The following is an 18,386-nucleotide window of genomic DNA, read 5'->3' as shown; positions in this document are numbered from 1 at the left end:
CAAATCACATCACAACCAGGAAATATAACTATGAGACAAAACAATGGTATGTTGGATTTACTTGTTTATATGTAACTGGGTTACACACTGCATTTATGTAACATTATTTATTTTTAAAAAACTGAAATTAATTACATAAGCCGTTTAGTTCAATAAGGTTAACAATCTTAGTTTTGAAAAACAAAACTATTGTTCAATTATCATAAAATAATTTTTTTACCTTCAACTAAAACCAATAATCCAGTTTCATTGCTGAGTTTATTCAATAAATGCATTCAAGAACAATTTCTACAGTTTAAAAAAAAAAAAAATCTAATTATTTTCCAACAAGAACATCATGTACAAAATTTTTACTCCGCCTTCACTTTTCAAGCTCCAAAATAATGCGTTAAAAAGTGAAAGGATTTGTATGTTCTCCAAAAAAGCAGCAAACAATGCATTGGTTGTTAAAACAAGATAAAAAATTCAAAGTAATGTAACATCAATATTGAAAGAAATGTAGCCTACTGTAACAGCCAACAGTGCAACATTATAGAAACAGAGTTTGTTTTTCAGCAACTGAACCTTGTAGTCATGGCAGATAAACTCAAGACCCAGTTACGAATTGTAAGACTGGAGAAACTGGAAGAACTGGAAGAGAGCGCTACTCTCTGATAAAACAAAGGAAATTAACATTTGAAATCTCTTGCTATATCACGATCACACTTGAGTTGATCACCTCCCAATTTGCACATCATTCCCTTCACCCTAAATTCACTCAAGAACCTATATAGTTTAATATGAACAATTATCATACAGTTTTATACAAGTTTGGTATCATTTGAAATCTCTCAGTGCGACTGGTACCATTACCAAGGTCTCATTCCCACAGAAGTAAAACCAAAAAGGTAATAAGGTGTGGAGAGTTTAAAGATATCCAGTTAACTGTTGTGGGTGTCCCCCTATGTAAATCAACGTCTGTCCTCAGTAAGTCGTGGACGGTGATTAAGGCAAATTCCCATTGTGAGCTCATGTTTACAATTGCCCTGGTCCCCAGTATTTAGGGAGGTGCTGAAGAAGGCCCGTGGCGATTTGTAACTTAAATTAGCCCGTTATGCGTAGTGTACGCAGGCCCTCCGCATCACGTATTTTATAATGTCAGGTTTGCATCTTTTCTCTTTATTCCAAAGCATTTGATGTTTTGTATTTATTATCTTTGAACTGATTATGAAATTGGCATGATATATTTACCTGACATAATAAATTGTTAGATTTGATTTTATTCCGACTGACTCTAAAAAAAAAATTTCCCAAGTAGATTAAATGGATTCGTATGTTACCGCAAGTCTGCTTTTAAGATTTTACGACCTTTGTGTTCTAGCAGGGCATTTGAATATGTAATTTGATTGGGTGTTTCAGAAAACAATCTTCAAGATTCTTATAATACTAATGCATCACAAAGTTAGCAAAATGTAACGTAAATTAACAAATGGGGGAAGAAGATTGGATTTTATAGAGACTAAACATGCTACACATATGATTTAGGTTAACCATAGTATGCAAGTCTGAAACCCCAAAAGCGTACATAGCCCAAACCACATAAAAGAAAAATCATGAGATGGGTAAATTAGATACATGTTTATACATTTCTCAAGTGGTTATATATAAAATATATAGGATATATATACACTATCTCCAACAATTCTGGATCGACTCTGGGAATTTCATATTTGATTCTGAGCTTAGTTTTTAACCGCAGATGAACGATGATGCTGAGTGTGCTTTAGAAACACACGTATTCAGCTTGCTTCCATTTTAAAGGGGTGGTAAAATGCCCTTTTCACGTGTGTGTGTGTGAAGTTTTAGCTCAAAACATTCCACAGATATTTGTATATAACGTGTTAAAGTTGATACTTTTTGAGTGTTAGCAAAAACGCACTGTTTTGTGTCTGGCCCTTTAAATGCAAATGAGCTGCTGCTCCCGACACAGAGGGCGGAGTTTCAAGAGCTTGTGTGTGTGTGTGTGTGTGTGTTAGCAGCTGCAATTACGCAGACACACTAAAATGACAGAAACTGTTCTGCCTTTAATGTTAAACCGGAGTCAGACAAAGATGGAGAGACTCAGGAAGAAGAGACAACATGTAGAAGCAACAGGACGTCTCTGAATGGTTAGTTGATGAGTTTATGTTGCTGATGTGGCGTTAACTATCTTCAATTAGCATATTCTGTCATGATAATCTATAAACCGCTCGTATAGGAACTGTTGTGAGATGCACACAGAGTGACTTTCTATTGCATGTGAAAAGACGGATGCTAAAGTTTGAGCTGACTCACAAATGTGCTCGACTACAGCAACTCTTCCTCTTCTCAACATGGACTGTGTGTTCAGGGGGCGGGGCTTATGTAAATTTTAGGGTTGGTGATGTCACTAGCCTGTGAGGAATGTCGTGCAGTTCCTACCAGCCATTTGTTGTAGTCCTTAAACTATTTATTTTAAAGCAAATATCTCCCTTTGCTCTGAACTTTGAGCGTTGTAACTTTGCAGATGTTGTTTATGATCAAACACAACATTACACACTAACTACAGTTAGAAAACACAACATTACACACTAACTACAGTTAGACAACACAACATTACACACTAACTACAGTTAGAAAACACAACATTACACACTAACTACAGTTAGACAACACAACATTACACACTAACTACAGTTAGAAAACACAACATTACACACTAACTACAGTTAGAAAACACAACATTACACACTAACTACAGTTAGAAAACACAACATTACACACTAACTACAGTTAGAAAACACAACATTACACACTAACTACAGTTAGAAAACACAACATTACACACTCACTACAGTTAGAAAACACAACATTACACACTAACTACAGTTAGAAAACACAACATTACACACTAACTACAGTTAGAAAACACAACATTACACACTCACTACAGTTAGAAAACACAACATTACACACTAACTACAGTTAGAAAACACAACATTACACACTAACTACAGTTAGAAAACACAACATTACACACTAACTACAGTTAGAAAACACAACATTACACACTAACTACAGTTAGAAAACACAACATTACACACTAACTACAGTTAGAAAACACAACATTACACACTAACTACAGTTAGAAAACACAACATTACACACTAACTACAGTTAGACAACACAACATTACACACTCACTACAGTTAGAAAACACAACATTACACACTAACTACAGTTAGAAAACACAACATTACACACTAACTACAGTTAGAAAACACAACATTACACACTCACTACAGTTAGAAAACACAACATTACACACTAACTACAGTTAGAAAACACAACATTACACACTAACTACAGTTAGAAAACACAACATTACACACTAACTACAGTTAGAAAACACAACATTACACACTAACTACAGCTAGAAAACACAACATTACACACTAACTACAGTTAGAAAACACAACATTACACACTAACTACAGTTAGAAAACACAACATTACACACTAACTACAGTTAGACAACACAACATTACACACTAACTACAGTTAGAAAACACAACATTACACACTAACTACAGTTAGAAAACACAACATTACACACTAACTACAGTTAGACAACACAACATTACACACTAACTACAGTTAGAAAACACAACATTACACACTCACTACAGTTAGAAAACACAACATTACACACTAACTACAGTTAGAAAACACATTACACACTCACTACAGTTAGAAAACACAACATTACACACTCACTACAGTTAGAAAACACAACATTACACACTAACTACAGTTAGAAAACACAACATTACACACTAACTACAGTTAGAAAACACATTACACACTCACTACAGTTAGAAAACACAACATTACACACTCACTACAGTTAGAAAACACAACATTACACACTAACTACAGTTAGAAAACACAACATTACACACTAACTACAGTTAGAAAACACAACATTACACACTAACTACAGTTAGAAAACACATTACACACTCACTACAGTTAGAAAACACAACATTACACACTCACTACAGTTAGAAAACACAACATTACACACTAACTACAGTTAGAAAACACAACATTACACACTAACTACAGTTAGAAAACACAACACTACACACTAACTACAGTTAGAAAACACAACATTACACACTAACTACAGTTAGAAAACACAACATTACACACTAACTACAGTTAGAAAACACAACATTACACACTAACTACAGTTAGAAAACACAACATTACACACTCACTACAGTTAGAAAACACAACATTACACACTAACTACAGTTAGAAAACACAACATTACACACTCACTACAGTTAGAAAACACAACATTACACACTAACTACAGTTAGAAAACACAACATTACACACTAACTACAGTTAGAAAACACAACATTACACACTAACTACAGTTAGAAAACACAACATTACACACTCACTACAGTTAGAAAACGTCTCTGGTTACTTACGTAACCTATGTTCTCTGAATAGGGAACGAGACGCTGCGGATAGCGCAGTGGGATATTCTCTGAATGTGCCGATTGTCTGAAGCCTTATGGAATCACGCCAATTCATTGGCTGATGGCGTCCGCGCGACATGGCTCCGCCCCGACGCACTCACGTCGCGTCATCACATTCGCGCGCGCGCCATCTGCTCCTCAGATTTCTCTGCCGAAAAGAAAACTGTCAGCAGCGTGAGGAGCTTGGCCGCTAACGCAGCGTCTCGTTCCCTATTCAGAGAACATAGGTTACGTAAGTAACCAGAGACGTTCTCTTTCATAGGTTCACTCAACGCTGCGGATAGCGCAGTGGGAACGGACTACCAAACTCGCCAAGCTAGAACGCTTTATGACTGGTAAACAAGAGACAACGACCAAGAAGAGTTCAAACAGAAAGAACCTGGGAACCCGGGGTCATGTCAAGATCCAAACTATAGAATCGTACAAAAGTGTGCGGAGAGGACCAACCTGCCGCAACACAAATGTCCTCCAAAAGTGCTCCTCTAAAAAGCGCTTGAGAAGATGCCACACTTCTGGTGGAATGAGCTCTAATGCTGAGGGGTGAAGGTAAGCCACGCACCCCGTAAGCCAACGAGATAGCCTCTGTAACCCAGTGGGAAATCCTCTGCTTCGATGCAGCAAGCCCACGGCGGCTAGCACCAAAGCAAACCAAAAGCTGGTTAGATTTCCTCCAACCGCCTGAGCGGTCTACATAAATCTTAAGAGAACGAACTGGGCAGAGCAAGTTAAGCTTCCTATCTTCCTCAGAAGAAAATGGAGGAGGGTGGAAAGCGTTAAGGTTAACTACCTGCGAGCGAAAAGTTGAGGAGAGAACCTTGGGGACATACCCTGGTCTCGGCCTCAAGGAAACTTTGACCAGGCCAGGGGCAAAGTCCAGGCAAGACTCGCTAACAGACAGGGCTTGCAAGTCTCCCATCCGCTTTAATGAGGACAACGCTAGCAAAAGAGAAACCTTGAGAGTCAGGATCCTTTCCGGAGCTGACTCTAAGGGCTCAAAGGGGGCCATCGTCAAACCCTCTAGGACAACAGAAAGGTCCCATGAGGGAACTCTAGGGGAGCGAGCCGGTTTCAGGCGCTTCACCCCACGCATAAAAGCAGAAACTAATCTTAATTTACCCAGGGGAATCTCATCTGATTCCCTATGTGCTGCAATAGCTGCGACATAAACTCTGAGAGTGGTAGCAGCCGCCCCGGCAGCAAACTTCTCCTGCAGGAATTCCAGTACTGAACCAACAGGGCAGTTAACTGGGTTCCTATCATGCGCTAAGCACCAATTCTTAAAAACCTTCCATTTGGAAGAATACAGTCGCCTTGTAGAAGGGGCTCTGGCACTCGCAATGGTCTCCTGAACGTCAGTTGGGAGACCAGAGCTTAATGTTAACGGCCTTTGATCGGCCAAACATATAGCTTCCATATGTCTGGGCGAGGATGCCATATCTTGCCCTGCAGCTGTGACAGCAGATCTTCCCTGACTGGGATCCTCCAGGGGGAAGATTCCAGTAGAGGAATTAGCTCCGAAAACCATGGCTGAGATGGCCAGAACGGAGCCACTAAGAGGAGGCGGACTCCGCTCTCTCTCACTCTGGCCAAGACCGCCTGGATCAGTTTGATGGGCGGGAAGGCATAGAGTTTCTGCGTTGGCCAAGGGTGAGCGAACGCATCTATCCCCAATGGGGCCGGGGGACTCAGGGAGAACCAAAGCGGGCATTGGGACGACTCTTGAGATGCAAAGAGGTCCACCTCCGCCTCCCCGAAAACCTCCCAGATCAGGGCCACCGTCTGGCGGTTCAACATCCATTCCCCCGATCTGAGTTTCTGTCTCGACAGAAAATCTGCTGCGAGGTTCAGAACCCCTGGGACATGAACCGCTCTTAGAGAAAGGAACTTGCTCTGAGACCACAGGAGAAGGTGACGCGCATGCCGGTCTAGGGTGCGCGACCGAGACCCTCCCTGCCGGTTCACATGTGACACCACTGCCATGTTGTCTGTTCTGACAATGACATGGTGCCCCTCCAGGAGAGGGAGGAATTGCTGCAGAGCCAGAAAAACGGCTCTTAACTCCAGGCAGTTTATGTGCCAAGAGAGAGCCTCTCCAGTCCAGACCCCACACGCTGGTCTGCCCTCGAAAACTGCTCCCCAGCCGGTGAGAGAGGCATCCGTCGTAACCATCTGGCGACGAAATACCGCACCCATGCTGACCCCTTTCCGAAGAAAAAGAGGGTCCCGCCATACTGACAGGGCTCGAAAGCAACTGTGCGATACCTTCAGTAGGCGAAGGGTTGACCCGGAGGGTCGAACCCCTGAGAGCTTCACCCACCACATGAAGGGTCTCATGTGGAGTAGGCCCAGCGGTAGTACAGAGGAGGCCGCAGCCATAAGACCCAGCATCCTGCGGCAGGTGCCCACAGACACATGATGGCCTAGTGAAAAACGAGCCAAGCATGTCGTCAGGCTGGAAATCCGTGCAGGGGCCAAGCGGGCCTGCATGAGAACGGAATCCATGTTCACCCCCAAGAAAACGGTGCTTTGAGCCGGAGCAAGAACACTCTTCTCCGAGTTCAACCTCAAACCGAGAGACTGGATGTGACTCAGAACAATGTCTCTGTGGTGGGCCACTAGCTCCCTGGACTGGGCTAAAATAAGCCAATCGTCCAGGTAATTTAGAACACGGATGCCCTGGAGCCGCAATGGGGCCAGAGCTGCATCTATGCACTTTGTGAACGTCCTCGGGGCCAAAGAGAGGCCGAAGGGAAGGACCCTGTACTGGAACGCCCTTTCTCCAACGGCGAACCTGAGGAACTGCCTGTGTCGCCGAACAACCTGGATGTGAAAATAGGCATCCTTTAGGTCTATCGTCACGAACCAATCCCCTGGCCGAATCTGAGATATGATAGCTTTCAGCGTCAACATCTTGAATTTCCCTTTGTAAAGGGCGAAGTTCAGTCGGCGGAGGTCCAGTATGGGACGCAACCCGCCGCCCTTCTTCGGGACCAGGAAATAACGGCTGTAGAAGCCCCTCTCGGATTCCCCTGGAGGGATCTCCTCTATTGCCCCTTTGAGAAGGAGGGAAGAGATTTCCTGTTGCAGTACAGAAGCCTGAGTGGCGCTGTCTACTACAGTCGGAAAGACCCCGTTGAAACAGGGGGGATTGCGGCAAAACTGAAGAGTGTAGCCGAACCGAATTGTGCGAAGAACCCAAGACGATACCCCTGGTAAGCGCTCCCATTCTGGAAGGAAATGAGATAGAGGAAGAGGAATGTTGTAGTGCAGACGACATACCTGAGTGAGGGTGCCGTGTTGACGTTCCTGGGGTGAAGAGGTTGACTGTGCAGGAAGGCCGTTGGCGTCCTGGCACGTGACGGGAGGCATCGATGCTGGGGTCATGGTGACCCGGTCCGCCTGCTCCGGAGGAAAAAGGAAAGTGCCTCCGAGGGTGCGGCTGGCAGTTATAGAGAGTGTGCGGGGTGAGGGGAGAAAGCAGAAAACGTCTCCTTCCTCCCGCACTGGACTGAGTCGATATGGTGAAATATGGCCTGCACTTCGAGACACTCTGAGTGGCGAAGGTGACAGGGCAAGGAAAGGAGAGCTGGGGGGTGGGCAGAAACGCTTGTGCGGTCTGACCCAACCCTGAGAAGGCAGCGGAGCTCTCCTTTTTCCGACCGGAAGGTCAGGAACGGCTCTGGGCCGCCGAAGCGGTCGGTTTGTCGGACCGCTTTAATTGGAGGCGTTTGTGAGGCCGTTGACGGGGAAATGGGCGACCGCGGGCTCCCCAAACCGTGGTAGGTGGGGGATGTCCCTGTTCGCTCCTCCTGGAAGAGAACTCCGGTCTAGGAGAGGGACGTTCTCTGGGTCGCACCGGGGGTGGAGCAGAAGGTTCCCTAGCCCTCCTGGGCATGAACTGCCTGAACGCGGCCGACTGGGATTTGGAGGAGCGGAATTTCTCAACCACTGTGTTGACCGCCTCACCAAACAACCCCGTCTGAGAGATTGGGGCGTCCAAGAGGAAAACCTTCTCTTTGTCCCGTATTTCCGTGAGATTAAGCCACAAGTGGCGCTCCACCGCCACGGAGCCGGCCATAGAGCGACCTAAAGCTCGTGCGGTATGCTTGGTGGCCCTTAAGGCTAGATCAGTAGCCTTACGAAGCTCCTTGACCGCTTCAGGGGTCACGCCGTCACCCTCGTCCATTTCTTTCAGGACGTCCGCCTGGTAGGCCTGGAGAATGGCCATAGTGTGCAGAGTCATGCCTGCCTGCCCAGCCGCCATATAGGATTTTCCAATAAGAGAGGAAGTAGTCCTACACGCTTTAGAGGGGAGGAGGGGGCGCGACTTCCAGGACGGCGCAGACGACGGAGCAAGATGGTCGGCTAGAGTCTCCTCAATCGCCGGAATGGCGGAATAGCCCTGTTCCACAGAACCGACTAGGTTGGTGAAATCAGCAGCTGCCGCATTAGTGAGGCGCGAAGAGAAAGGCTGCTTCCAGGATCTGGAGATCTCATGATGCAGATCACTGAAAAATGGTAGCTTCCTCCGTTGCGGCCTAGAATTAGGGCCGCTGAGAAGCCTCTCGTCGAGTTTAGAAGATTGAGACTCACGTGGCTCGTCGGGCCAATCAATAGTGAGCTTCTCCGTAGCGCGCGAAAGCACGTCCACGAGCTCCGCGTAGGCCGCAGTAGGCCGCGCTTCCTGGCCGCTCGGCGGGATAACCTCGTCGGCGAGAGTAGGCCCGAAATCCTCTGAGTCGGATGCCTCGGTAAAAAGTATATCCTCCAGCCCAAAAGAAACCGCGTCGCGTGCTCCCGGGCTGGGGCGCAAATAATCATGTGAAAATTCGACTGGCATGCCACGTGCGTGCCGAGGGGAGGGAGGGAGAGAAAGAGCGGGGCTCGTCTGCTCGAACTCCACGTCCTCAAGCTCTACATCCGAACCCCAAGCCGCGGATCCTCGAGAGGCCTCGGGAGCGCGGCAGGGGGAGACGAATGATTCTCTCTCAAAGACCGCGAGCCGCGATTTGAGGGTTTTGAGCAACAAATTTTCACAGAATTTGCATTTAGAAGATCCTATAATAGCCTCACGCGCATGTGAAAAACCCAAACATTTAACGCACTTACTGTGTGGGTCGTCGTTAGCGATGTAACGAGCACATGGCGGAGTACAGCGTCTGTAATCCATGGCAGCTTCACCGTAAGGAGAAACAGAGTTCCGCTTAAACAGTCGCAGAAGCGCCGAGAATAATCCTAGTAATAGTTGTTAGCTTTCAGAAAAACCACGAGCGAAGGGCAAACGTGACCGCTTCGTTCTGAAGGTAGAGAAATCTGAGGAGCAGATGGCGCGCGCGCGAATGTGATGACGCGACGTGAGTGCGTCGGGGCGGAGCCATGTCGCGCGGACGCCATCAGCCAATGAATTGGCGTGATTCCATAAGGCTTCAGACAATCGGCACATTCAGAGAATATCCCACTGCGCTATCCGCAGCGTTGAGTGAACCTATGAAAGAGAACACAACATTACACACTAACTACAGTTAGAAAACACAACATTACACACTAACTACAGTTAGAAAACACAACATTACACACTAACTACAGTTAGAAAACACAACATTACACACTAACTACAGTTAGAAAACACAACATTACACACTAACTACAGTTAGAAAACACAACACTACACACTAACTACAGTTAGAAAACACAACATTACACACTAACTACAGTTAGAAAAGTCAAATCATAATCAAACACCCCTTTAAGTTATGTTCCTAGTCACCCTGCTGTACAATTTTTTTTTTACTATGAATGGGATTATACTTTAGAGATATGTGTGTGTGTGTGTGTGGGTCCCCCCCCCCCCCATACCCACACACACACTTTAAATTGTTTTACTTCTAAGTAAATCCCCATAAAACATGGAAACCTAACATCCGTATGTGTTCTTTTTCAGTGAGTGATCTGAGGATTGTTCTGCTGGGAAAGAATGTATCAGAGAACAACAAGGTGGGAAACACTATACTGGATACAGATGCATTTAACTGTGAAGCTCCGTCCTTTTTACATCAGCCCAGTCAGAGAATCAGTGGAGAGGTGGAAGAGAGACACATCACAGTCATCAACACTTACCTGCTCCAGCCACATCTCCCAAACAATCAGATAATACAGGGAGTGAGAGAGTGTGTGTCTCAATCTGCTCCAGGACCTCATGCGATCTTACTCGTCCTGCAGTTTAATGACTTCATTGATGAGGACCTGAAAAGAGTGATATATGTGCTGAACCTCTTCAGTGTGAAGGCCATTAAACACACTATAGTGGTGACTACTGATGAAGAGTCACGCACATCAAAATGGACTTCTCTGGTAATGAATAATACTATTAAAAATGTAATAAAGGAGTGTGGAGAAAGACATCTTCAGTTTGATACAGAGAATCCAGGATGGCGCTTTGAGATGTTCAGAAGGATAGAGAAGATACTCAAGGACGAGCATGAAGAATTTCTCGTCTGTAACATGTATGAGGATGGAGGACATGGAACATCAGTGGATGAAGATCCGATTAAATCTGGAGTTTCAGTTCGAGTAGACAACGAGGATGGAAAACTCAATGAGAGCACAAAAACAGGAAGTGATGGAGGAGGTTTGTCAAAGTATTTTTCCCCCAGATAATAGGCATAAGAATATGCTCATTAACTACTTTTTTTGTGCTTTAATAGTAACAGTGTAGTAGAGACGGGGAATGACAGGGAGAAAATAAGAGGAGCACTACTGCATGACTTATATTTAGTGATTTTACTCATCTGTTTTGTTTTGGTTGAAAGGCTTCTAAAAACAATACATTTTTAATAGAGCATGAGACATTGAAAAAGTCAGTATGCGGCTGAATATTGTTACGGAAGCAGACTCAAGAGATGGACAATGAAGTTAACAGGACTTTATTAACAACACTGAGTGGAGACAGAATACAGGTAAGTGATATGAACAATGATACTTTGGAGAGCAGTGAGATGCTGGAGAAGGAGATGATGAAGACGCTGGAGTGGAGACTGGAGAATGGTCATTGGAGAATCAAGGTTAGCGATAGCATGGTAAGTAGTCCTCTTCGTATGAACGAGACCGGACAGTGAGCAGAGGTGAAGAGTGTGTCTTTATAGTGGTGGTGATGGTGATATTGGTGCAGGATCTGCGTTCGTAGATCGACTGGTAGAGGCTGTTTTTCTAACATGGCTTCTGCCTGTATACGCAAAGTTGACTGTATGTATAAAATATCTTCTTATTAAACTGTCTGGACAATGTCAAAGTTCTCAATGCTTCGGTTTGAAGGTAGGGACCCTCATTATGCTACCGTGTTAGTGTGGGGCTATTTTGAGCCTTGTTAGTGGTATTAACAAGCGATTTTTATTTATCATTACACTATGCCCAATATACTAGCGTTATACTAGCGTTATAGGCTAAACTGTTTTTAGAGATAAAACTATTTACATTCGATAATCATGAAAACAAATCTCAGATAACGGTTGACTAGGTAACAATGTGTAATTAGACCAAAGGTTCATTTTGCGCCGGAGTTCTCCTTTAACGCATTATAGTCCTTCACGTCTATTGCAAACTCAAAATTCCGCCCAGTTAATGATACCTAGAATATCAAAATCGACTGCTGGCGGTAGATCCTTTTCCTATTTAGCACCAAAACTCTGGAACAGTCTTCCTACCATTGTCCGGGAAGCAGACACACTCTGTCAGTTCAAAGCCAGATTAAAGACACATCTCTTCGGCCTAGCATACTTGGATTTCGTTGATCGGGTGAGCAGGGTACGCTGGCGCGCTGTGGCTGCCGCTCCTCTCTCTCTCCGTTGTGATGCGGTGCGCTTTCTTCATGGTTGCCGGGAAATAGTTTTTCTTGGTGTTGGCCTGGTTGCTTTTTAACGGCTCTGTGGACTCACAGATTGGCTTATTGGGAGCTGGTGCAGACGAGGCTTTAACGAACATGGCCTTACAGTACACCTCTCGTCAGCTCTTATCTCTGAAGCGGAACTACTATCTGTCGGGGGACACCTATGACCACTGTGACAGGGCTGGATTACTGCGGCCCAAGCGGTATATTCATCGGAGCACAGGACGAAGTTACATCTCTTCCTCGTCGTCCTCCATCCCAGTTTTGAACTGCCGGCGAAGGATTACAAGACTGTCTTCCTCCGGGGTTGATCTTACTAACTTTTCTGCTCTGCCGTATGAGCGGCATTACTGTGATGCGGCGTCTACAAGCCCTTTAAAAGCCGCGCTACTAAACGCGCGCTCTGTAAACAACAAAGCTCTATTGCTGGCGGATTTTATCATGGACAAGAAGCTGGACTTGTTTTTCATCACGGAAACATGGCACAAACAGGACGATGGTTTTCTTTTTAATCAGCTGACTCCAGCGGGCTTCGGACTCATTGACGTTTCACGAACTACAGGTAGAGGTGGTGGTATTATAGTTCTTTACAAACTGCAATACAAGATTCACCCTGTGTCCGTTCCTCCTTTTAAAACTTTTGAATGTCTTGTTCTAAATGTGTCTGATACTCACTCTGCTCTCCATTCTGCCATGGTCACTATCTATCGACCTCCTAAACTGAATAAGGACTTTCTGTCCGAGTTTGCTGATCTTCTTTCTATATTGTCCGTCAGATTTAAGAGAATTTTGATTCTGGGTGATTTTAACTTACATGTAGATCAGAAAGCCTGTCTCTTGGCCAAGGATTTTCTATCACTCTTGGACTGCTTTAATTTTTCTCAGTTTGTAAATGTCCCCACTCACTGTAAAGGACACACACTAGATTTAATTATTGCAAATGACTCATCTCTTTCTAATCTCTCAGTTGTGGATGCTGGTCTTTCTGATCATCTAGCTATCCTTTTTAATATCGAGACATTTCACTCTAGTAGAAAGACTTCACGAACTATTTCTTTCCGTAAATGGCAATCAATTGATCATGCTACCTTTGCAAACTCGATTGTCTCTTCTTTAGTTGACATGTCTTCTGCTCCTCTTGAGGATAAAATTTCAGTATTTAATAATGTCCTTACAGCCAACTTGGACATCTTTGCACCCATAAAAACACGTAATGTTTCTTATGCACAGTCAGCCCCCTGGTATAATGGTGACTTGCGTATACAGAAGGCTATGTGTCGGAAATTAGAGCGAAAATGGCGGCACTCTGGTTTAAATGTGTTCCACCAGGCCTGGATAGATTGCTTGTCAAACTACAGAGTAGCCATTGGAACTGCAAGATCTGCCTATTTCTCAAACATTATTGATAATAATCATAGCAATCCCAGGAAGCTCTTTCATACAATTAATAGTCTGCTTAAAGCAGATAGTGTCAGTTTTCTGACTCCATCTGACTGGCTGTGCAATGAGTTTCTCAAATCTTTCAGTGAGAAAATTTACAATATTCGCACAAATATCCATTCCTTGCAGTCTGCCGATCTTACAGTTAATACTCCTAGGTTCTCTGGCATTCCTTTATCCAAATTTACTTTGCTAAAACCTGAGATGCTCTGCAACCAGGTTTCTAGTATGAAAGCTACCACTTGCATACTTGATCCCGTGCCTGGTGGCCTGTTTAAATCCTGCTTTGGTCCTTTATGTCCCTCAGTCCTTGCTATAATAAATGACTCTCTGTCAACTGGGGAGGTGCCAGCAGCACTTAAAACTGCTGCGGTTACTCCCGTTTTAAAAAAGCAAAATTCTGATGTGAGTAATCTGTTAAATTATCGGCCAATCTCAAATCTATCGTTTCTGTCTAAAATCCTGGAGGGTGTGGTTGCAGCTCAATTAAACAAACACTTAATCGAAAATAAACTATTTGAGCCACACCAATCAGGATTTCGAAAATTACATAGCACTGAGACTGCGTTGGTGAAGGTCGCAAATGACTTACTGATTGCCTCCGACTCCGGCTCCACGTCCATTCTCATTCTTTTGGATCTCAGCTCAGCCTTCGACACTATTGACCATGCCCTACTACTAAATCGCCTCGAACATGTATTTGGCTTGTCAGAGACTGTTCTTGACTGGTTTAAGTCCTATTTCACTGACCGCAGTCAATTTGTTTTTATGGGTGGTTATAGGTCCAAAGTTGGTTCTGTTCATACGGGTGTTCCACAAGGGTCAGTCTTGGGTCCCATACTCTTTAGTTTGTACATCTATCCACTTGGTCAATTACTACAATCGCTCAACCTTAACTATCACTTTTATGCTGATGATACACAGATTTATATACATACTAGACCGGGTCAGCAAGTGAACGTTGGGCATCTTTCTAACTGTATTGCTGAGATAAAGATTTGGATGTCCAATAATTTTCTGTCTCTAAATGGCTCAAAAACAGAAGTTATGCTCCTTGGAACTCCACATCAACTGCGAAAGGTTGGGTCTCCTACTTTGTCTGTTGATGGTGTTGCACTGGAGTTTAAGACCAAATTAAAAAATCTGGGTGTCATATTTGACGCCACACTGTCATTTGAGCCTTTTGTCCAGAACACAGTTAAGACATCTTTTTATCACCTCAGAAATATAGCCCGGCTACGTCCTATGTTGTCCTTTTCGGTAGCTGAGAAGTTGATAAACTCTTTTGTCTTCTCGCGCATTGACTACTGCAATGGTCTTCTAGCTGGGGTATCTAAATCATCACTGGATAAATTGCAATATCTTCAAAATTCAGCTGCTAGAGTACTATCTGGGGTCAGGGCCAGGGACCATATAACCCCGGTCTTGGAGTCCCTGCACTGGCTACCTGTTAGGTACCGTATTGATTTTAAAATCCTTTTGCTGGCCTATAAATCTCTGCACAATCTGGCACCCCAGTATTTGACTAACTTATTAATCCCCTACACACCACGTCGCAATCTGCGCTCCTCACAGAGTGGTCTTTTGGTTGTTCCGAAGACACGGCTTCATACGTGGGGTGACCGAGCATTTTCCGTCTATGCTCCTAAGCTCTGGAATTCTCTCCCGGCCAACATCAGGGAAGCAAATACACTAGTGACTTTTAAATCTCGTCTTAAAACTCTTTATTTTAGGATTGCTTTTACCTGAACTTGATTTTATGTGTTTATTTTTTTTTATTCTATTTTATTTTTTATTGTATCTTCATTGTGTTTATTCAATTGTTGTTATGCTTGTCTGTAAAGCGCTTTGAGAAAGCTACTTTTAAAGGCGCTATACAAAATAAATATATTATTATTATTATTATACACATAACACATTATAGACTTCTATAACTCAATGTTAGGCTGCATAGTTTAGATCAACTGGAACCGGGAACACTCCCCATAAATCCTGATGTACTTGTTACATCATAAGAAGGATGGCGTCTACGCTAATATTAGTCTCTCTGTTTATCCAGAGGTTTACCGCAGTCTGCCGGATCCAGGCCGTATCCAGATCTGATGAAGGGCCAGCGACTGGACACGACGACACTGCGGTCCTGAAGTGTTACTAGTCTCTCCCCTGTGAAGGCCTCCTTTCCCTTCCCTTTACCTCTGTACAGATAAAACGTTGTCAGGATAATTCACGCGACAAAAATGTCTTTATTATACATTTTTAAGGCCTAACAAGTAGTTTCTTGACGGTTGATTTGTGAAGGAGATGTGCCGGAGCACGTTAAGGGTTTTCTGTTAGAACAGTGACGTGTTAGCGGCCCCTAAGTTAATAACTAATGATCTTCATAACTTTGCTGTTACGGTAAATTCTATTATCACTGTAAAGCTGCTTTGAAACAATCCATACTGTTAAAAGCGCCATATAAATGAAGGTGACCACCAAATACTCGAGGATGCCGGGAGTCCAAGATCTCCTGCACCTGATAAGTTGCGCCGTCCTCGAGGATTGATGGAAGGGTTCTCTGCCTGGCCAGGCTCTGTGGAAACAGAAACAGAAGGGTGGTGAGGTTTAGTGAAACATGGAAAGCTGGGTGATCTCTATAATGTGCTGGGAGTCGGAGGAGGTACGTGACCTGGTTGATTTGCCTGATGATGGTGAAGGGGCCAATAAATCTGGGACTGAGCTTTTTGCAGGACAGCCAGACCTTCTGACCTGGTTGGAAGGAAGGAGTTTCGGACCATCTAAGTTTGGCTGTCATCATGCACCTGCGTACTGCCTGTTGGAGCTGATGATGAGCTGCGTCCCAGACCCTCCCGCTCTCTCGGAACTAATGGTCGACCGCTGGAACATAAGGTGGTTCCCCAGACCACGGTAACAGGTTGAGTTGGTGGCAGAGGCTTCTGGAGATTAGATTCTCGGCTGACCCAGAGTCAAGGAGGGCGTGAACTGGGAGAGATACATTAGCAGCAGTAAGAGTCACAGTGGTGGTGAGAGGTTTTAAATTTGTAATGGGGTTCTTAAATACACTCACCAGAGGACATGGAGGACGAATGGGGCATGCAGAGATGATATGCCACCCAGCACAGACACAGCCCCTGGGTCAGCCGCTTCTGCCGCGCTGTAAACGGTAGCTGTGTAGAGTCGATCTGCATGGGTTCATAACCAAGTGTTCTTCTAGACATGACTGCATACGATTGGTGACGTGGGTAGATAGTTTGATGAAGCGTTCAAGTCCGATGGAGTCATTGTATGCAGCTGCACTTGGGGATCTAATCCCTGGCGGTAGGTGGTGAGGAGCGAGTGCTCATTCCAACAGCTAGCTGCTGCAAGGTTCCTAAACTTGAGTGAATAATCATGAATTGACATTTTCCCTTGACGAAGATGACAAAGCTGCTCACCCACTGACGAATTTCCCACAGGCTTGCCGAAGACACAGCGGAAATGCACGATGAAATCTGTCAGGGACTGGGTTACCGTACCAGCCTGGCTCCAGATGGTTTCGGCCCATTAGAGCGCTCGCCCCGTCAGCAGGGAGATGATAAATGCGATCTTCATTATATAAATCACGATACCCGATTGTGGTATAGAGATGCGGCTGCATCTCCAGGGTCAGTGAACACTGCAATAGGAATCCACTGCAGAGCCAGAGTAGGGCGCTGGTTTAGCAATGGGACTGCCGATCGTCAAAGAAGTGGTCGAGGTGATGACGGCAGTGGTGACAGCTGGTGTGATGGGAACTGGATCTTCCGGGATTGGTTCTGATGTGCTCATGATGTTGTCTTTCTGTAGAAGGTCCGGTCTTCTGTTATGGAAGTAGACTCAAGAGATGGATAATAAAGCAGGTAAGTGATATGAACAATGATACTTTGGAGAGCGGTGTGCAGGCGATGAGTGGAATGGTTCTTCTTACAGGTATGGAGACTGATTATGGGTGAGATGGATGGCTGGAACAAAGAACACTGAAGACGCTGGAGGCACAAGAGAAGAGAAGAGATGCTGGAGATGGAGATGATGGAGACGCTGGAGGCACAAGAGAAGAGAAGAGATGCTGGAGAAGGAGATGATGAAGACGCTGGAGTGGAGACTGGAGAATGGTCATTGGAGAATCAAGGTTAGCGATAGCATGGTAAGTAGTCCTCTTCGTATGAACGAGACCGGACAGTGAGCAGAGGTGAAGAGTGTGTCTTTATAGTGGTGGTGATGGTGATATTGGTGCAGGTGTGTGTGATTAGAACTCAGGTGAGGGAGTGCGCTGTGATTGGCTGGTGTGAGCCTGACTGATCTGTAACAAATATAGTCTTGAGGCACTTTGTTTTTTTTGTATCACTGATACTGTTGTTAGATTGTTACTTTTGCCCAAAAAATTATAATTCTGCTCTCTTCTTCTTCGAGTCCTTTGCAACTTCAGATGTCGTTCTACCAGTATCTGGCGCAGGCCACAGCTGATGGGGTCGGAAAATTATAATTCTGCTCTC

The 18,386-nt window shown here is 44.5% G+C and overlaps 1 protein-coding gene across 1 annotated transcript in view; it reads left to right on the top strand.

Annotated features, from left to right (window-relative positions):
* Nucleotides 1–18,386, top strand: part of LOC306988520 (uncharacterized protein) — a 37,929-nt gene that overhangs the window by 2,398 nt on the left and 17,145 nt on the right. The window contains exon 2 of the mRNA XM_079593572.1: nucleotides 10,495–11,181. Coding sequence (XP_079449698.1) covers nucleotides 10,495–11,181 — 687 coding nt within the window. The remainder of the gene's footprint in view (nucleotides 1–10,494; nucleotides 11,182–18,386) is intronic.

Source organism: Phoxinus phoxinus, assembly GCF_949152265.1.
Source record: "Phoxinus phoxinus genome assembly, chromosome: 20".
Lineage (NCBI taxonomy): Eukaryota > Metazoa > Chordata > Actinopteri > Cypriniformes > Leuciscidae > Phoxinus > Phoxinus phoxinus.
The sequence above is the reverse complement of the archived record's forward strand: the minus strand, read 5'-3'. Positions and strand labels throughout refer to the sequence as shown.